Genomic DNA, 6,089 nt, shown 5'->3' on the forward strand with positions numbered 1-6,089 from the left:
ACAATTTGTACGTCGACGTACAATATGTACGTCGACGTACAAAAAATGTACGTCGACGTACATATTGTACGTCGACGCACATATTGTACGTCGACGTACAATTTTTCTGAACAGCCAATCAAACCACTCGTCTCTTGAGCCGCTTTTCCTTCAGACTTATTCATAATAATCGTTTTAAAAAAAACTTTTTAATTGAGGACAAAATGGATAAAAATATCAAAAGTGAAATAATAAAAAATAAATAAATAAGTATCTATACTTGACGGTATTTATTCTAAAATCGTTTCAAGTAATAAATATTATTAAGTCCTAAGACCGGTCTAGTCCATATCCGGTTTCCAAAAAAATATGGCGGACGTCGAAGGTCTTCGAGAAGAAGCAACTCGCATTATTCACTCTTTATGTAGAAATTTAATGACGCAAGATACAGATGCAAATTTGTGTGAAGCTAGTCTTATCACTTTGACAGCATTAAGTCGGAATGCACGACGTATGTGTACCCGTTATCCCATTTTTGAACGGTTGTGTGAGATTATCGACTCGTTGATGTCGACAATTGAAGAGCGAAAGAGGTTAGTATTTTCCCTGACCATTTAAATAATTTTCGATCCAATTACTTGCGGACTATTTGTTTCTATTGACCGGCTTTCGCGAAGCCTGCAATATCTTAAACCAATCCTCGACCAATTAGGTAATAAGATGAAATAATCCAACGTACATTGACTTTGAGGCGTAGGCGGTGCTCTTGTTATTACTATTATAACTAATCATAATATCAACAAAAGTGATTATCTTGATACAGTTAATATTTCTATGCACTTGTTTACAGGAGCATTCAGTTGTTGGTTGGTTAACAAAACAACAAATAATCAGACAAAGACTGGTTCGTTGCTTCGTGTTTATTGTCACACAATTGATTTCCGTCATCATTGCGGCATGCTGTTTTAGTAGGCGAAAGCGTTATTTGACACAATGTAGTGCGCTTAAGATCGATTTTGTACGGTTAAGTCCATGGAAAATGCATTAATAAACATGTTTTTGGTAGTTCTTTAATAGTTTTTTCCCCGTAATTTACATTATACAGTGCGGGTTCGGTACTGACATTGCTCTTTCTGTACTTATACAGCGTTAGTTGTCATAATGTTGCGCGCTTGAGAACAAATTTGTACGAAATATTCCATGAAAAATGCATTTATACACAAGTTTTCAGTTATACTTCAATTGGAAATTTAACTGATTTACTGATTATTTCCATAACATACATTTTACAGTGCGCTTTCGGTAATGCTTTTGCGCTTTCGGTACCGATACCGAAATCTGGTCCGAGAGATAACAGATGGCAATCAGACACTTGGGCAACGAATGGTTCAGGGACATCTTCAGAGTCTAGGACATCGGGTTCAAAGACAACGTGTTGCTGACAGTCTGATCCGGGTTGACGAAGCAGCTGTAGCCATGCGATGGTGTCACTCGATTCGGCGAAGGGTGTACAATGTTGCTGGTCCAAACTCATTGTGGCACATAGATGGAAACCACAAATTGATAAGGTACAAAATTACTATGATTCGTATTTTTAACAAATTAAGATTAAATAGGTTGATTAAATAAATACCTTTGGTCAAAATGTTAACCTTGGTGATATCTTATTATCTAAGTCAAGTTAGAAGTAAGGTCACTAGGTTAAATAATAGAAAAACCTTGTTAACGCTTTAGAGGCAATATTTTTTCTTAAATCATCTTGAAAGGGGTGGGGACTTGAAAGGCTGTTTTTGGCCCTAATATCAAAAATCATGTGAGAAAGTATATAAACCTTTTATATTACCGTTAACCGTTACCTCAATGAACTTAGAATATTTATAAAAAAAATCTTTGCTGTTTCCATATTGAACAAGCATCTAAAAAAAAAGCTGACATAGTGGAATTTTGGATAATTTTCAGTCAAATTTTGGCAGAAATTGTGAAAAATAAATGACATCAAACTAAATTTTAAATGTTATCTAACACATATTTTGTGCAATTTTGGTGTTGTTTGTTGATTGGGGAGGCATTTAAATATTGCGTTATATGCCAAAATGATGCATTAAATTGCTCTAATTGCTCAAAATTCCATTTTCCTAATTTCAGCTTTTTTTAGAATGTTGTGGAAACTGTGTATCAGTTTTCTTCAATTTCTGCCTAAATTGTATAAGATTAAAAACTTAAAATTTGGGTTACAGTTAGATAAGAAGGTATATTCAACAGATTTGAATTTTGTGACTAATTTGGGCCCAATTATTTTGGTTTGACTTGTTACCCCATTCCACTTGAGGCCATATATAAACACCAAATCAAACAAAATACTTTGCAATTTTAGTACATTTACATTGTAATATCTATTCAAGTATGTACAATTTTTTATTTTTTTTCAGATGGGGTTTTGTCATACACGGAGGCATTGATGGCTTCTCGCGGATGTGTGTTTTCCTCCAAGCTGCAACCAACAACAAGGCTACCACGATGACAAAAGCCTTCATGACAGGCACCCAGTGCTATGGTGTCCCATCAAGAGTCCGCAGCGATCACGGGCTGGAAAATACCGGCGTTGGGGCGTTTATGATAGCGCATCGTGGACCTCGTCGGGGTTCTTTCATCACGGGAAGGAGCGTCCACAATCAGCGGATTGAACGCATGTGGCGTGACCTGTTTGCCAGTGCAACAAACGTGTTTCACGGATTGTTTTCACATCTTGAGGAGTCTGGACAGTTGGATTTGACAAATCCAGTGCACATGTGGTGCCTTCATCACGTGTTTGTGCCTCGTGTCCAGCGAGCGTTAGACATATTCCGTGAGGGCTGGAACTGCCACAGGTTGAGCAGTGAAAGAGGTAGAACCCCCACACAGCTCTACATTGAGGGCATGATGCGCCAAGCTGGACAGGGTCATAGGGGCATCGACGACATGGTGTTCCGTGCTCCGGAGGAAGACATCCAAGACCATACTGAATATGGTATTGACGATGAGGTCGAGGTAGCCCCCCGAGAAGACATGATCACCAATGTGTCAAATGTAGACTGTCCTCTGAATGAGCAGGACTTCACAAGACTAACACAAACTTTGAACATTGAGAGTGACCACCAGGGTGTGGATTGTTTCTTGGCATGTGTTGAGTTTTGCAATTCTGTGTAGTGACCAAGCTATGATTACATGAAACTGCTTATATGGTGACCAGAATCAGATAGTGAATTATCGGATGATGATTGTTGTGGCAACTAGTCTAGTTGCCATAACAATCATCATCCGATAATTCACTATCTGATTCTGGGTCATATTCTAATATAGTTTAGATTAGAATCACCTGAAACTGTTTTATATTCTGGAAAATTTACTATTTAAAGTCAAATTGGTGTTAGTACATGTTTTAATGTTTTTTAATACATGTATATCTGTTATTATCAAAATCTTGATAATTGAGACTCTCATTATCTCTCAATATTCTCATTTGGTATTTTATTTGTGCTTTTCATAACATGTACACTTCTTTTTATCAGACTTTTATTAATTAAGTTATGTACATGTACTCATTTGTTAATGTCACTTAAAGTGCCAGACATATACTCATCTGATATCAGACTGTAATTTATTAAGTAATATACTCATTTGGTAATTTCATTTGAAGTGCTAGTCATAAACTCTTGGTAAAATGTTATTGTGTTAAGTGGAGGTTCATTATATTGAGATTGTTCTTTGTCAGTCTGACAGGTCAATTTTTGCAACTGTTTAAATGATCTCATGTGCTAAGAGTTAAACACTGTTATTGTACTGTTTTATTGTGTACTCTTAACACAGTATTACTTATAAATGTTCTAGTATTTGCTCATAAAATGCTTCAGTATAATTGTTTTAATTCTTGTGATGTTTATCAGACTTTATTTTTCTTAAGGTAACTTACTCCTTTGGTAATTCTATTTGAATTGCTAGTCACATTCTCTTGGTAAAATGCGATTGTGTTAAATAGAGGATCATAATATTGACTATTATTGTTTGACAGTTGATAAAGATGTTTACAGTTTTTATACGCCCGTATAAAATACGGGACGTATTATGTGAAACCCCTTGGCGGCGGGCGGGCGGCGGGCGGGCGGCGGGCGGAAGGCATCACTTTGTCCGGACTCTAATTCAAATTGTATTCATCCGATCTTCACCAAACTTGGTCAGCAGTTGCATCTAGTTGATATCTAGGCCAAGTTCGAATATGGGTCATGCCAGGTCAAAAACTAGGTCATAGGGTCAATAAGTGCATTTTCAAAGGGGCCACTTTGTCCGGACTCTATTTCAAATTGTATTCATCCGATCTTCACCAAACTTGGTCAGCAGTTGCATCTAGTTGATATCTAGGCCAAGTTCGAATATGGGTCATGCCGGGTCAAAAACTAGGTCATAGGGTCAATAAGTGCATTTTCAAAGGGGCCACTTTGTCCGGACTCTATTTCAAATTGTATTCATCCGATCTTCACCAAACTTGGTCAGCAGTTGCATCTAGTTGATATATAGGCCAAGTTCGAATATGGGTCATGCCGGGTCAAAAACTAGGTCAAAGGGTCAATTAGTGCATTTTCAACGGCGCCACTTTGTCCGGACTCTAATTCAAATTGTATTCATCCGATCTTCACCAAATTTGGTCAGAAGTTGTGTCTAGATGATATGTAGGTCAAGTTCAAATATGGGTCATGCCTGGTCAAAAACTAGGTCACGAGGTTACTTAGTGCATTTCAAGCATTTAGCATGGTGTCCGCTCTCTAATTGAAGTAGTTTTCATCTGATCTTCACCTAATTTGGTCAGAAGTTGTGTCTAGATGATATGTAGGTCAAGTTCGAACATGGGTCATGCCGGGTCAAAAACGAGGTCACATAGTGCATTTCAAGCATTAAGCATGTTGTCCGCTCTTTAATTGAAGTAGTTTTCATCTGATCTTCACCAAATTTAGTCAGATGTTACATCTAAGTGATATCTAGGTCAAGTTCAAATATGGGTCATGCCGGGTCAATAACTAGGTCTTGAGGACACTTTCAAGCATTGAGCATGGTGTCCAAAACCTTCGAACGGGCGTACCTTGTGACAGTTTGGCACTCTTGTTACTGTTTCTTCTTATTTGCAATAACTACTTGTGGACTAGTCATTTAAATTAGTTTAGTTATATATTTTGAAATGTCATTGTCATTATTGGAAGTTATAACTTATTAAAATGTTAAAACTTCCAGTGTTTGTTTAATTCAGATTGTCATTAATACTGTAAAGAATACATGTTATGTACTGTACAGAAATTATACATAAAGCTAGGGCCCGGTCCCTTCGACCCCGACTTTATTTTCAGGATTTCAAATTTGGGACAATCGACACCCCGGAGAGTTGATGTAACCTGAGGAATTTATTTTTTCTTAACAATTCACATTAATATCCTCTTTTTAACTGGGGAAATACATGTAAAATATGTGCCAAAAATCGCTCGAAAGCCACGATTTGGCACCTTTATTTAAAAAAAAACTTGGCCTCCTCAAATAATTCAAAAGACTGCTACAAAGAATTCTAATGAAAACCCTGATGTATGTCAGATATATGAAGTTTATATACTCAATGTCATGTTTCAGCGATTGTGTTGTTTTAAAAACATAAAGTTGATTTTGAAAGTGATATTTGATGTTAAGCTCACCTGACACACAGTGACAAGATGAACGTTTGTGGCCGTGATTTTGTGACCATTAAACATTTCACCCTTAATACTCGAGTTCTTTCAAATTCGCTGATCAAACTTGCCAGAAGTTGTATCTCAATTAAATTTAGGTCAAGATTGAGAGTCATGTTGGGTCAGACACTAGGTCACTAGTTGATAGTATAGGAAAACATTGCTCTAGAGGTCAGGTTTTTTCCTCATCAGCCTTTAGAATGCTTAAATCTGTCACTCTACCGAACTTATGCGGGATTGGTTAAAAGATGTGTGGCGGCCCGGTAAACTCAGTCGGGAGAGCATTCGCCCTGTAAGTAAGTGTCCCAGGTTCGAGTCCCGGACTGGCCACACATTTTTCACCACCCGGCGACAAATCGAAATGAATGC

General features: G+C 37.4%; 1 protein-coding gene across 1 annotated transcript; it reads left to right on the forward strand.

The window, feature by feature from the left end:
* The first annotated feature begins 1,320 nt into the window (after positions 1–1,320).
* Positions 1,321–5,234, forward strand: LOC127838663 (uncharacterized). The gene is made up of 2 exons (XM_052366529.1): positions 1,321–1,547; positions 2,409–5,234. Exons 1-2 carry the CDS (start codon positions 1,363–1,365, stop codon positions 3,163–3,165), a joined length of 942 nt encoding a protein of 313 aa, XP_052222489.1. The 5' UTR covers positions 1,321–1,362; the 3' UTR covers positions 3,166–5,234.
* The last annotated feature ends 855 nt before the right edge of the window (positions 5,235–6,089 follow it).

Source organism: Dreissena polymorpha, chromosome 7 (genome assembly GCF_020536995.1).
Source record: "Dreissena polymorpha isolate Duluth1 chromosome 7, UMN_Dpol_1.0, whole genome shotgun sequence".
NCBI lineage: Eukaryota > Metazoa > Mollusca > Bivalvia > Myida > Dreissenidae > Dreissena > Dreissena polymorpha.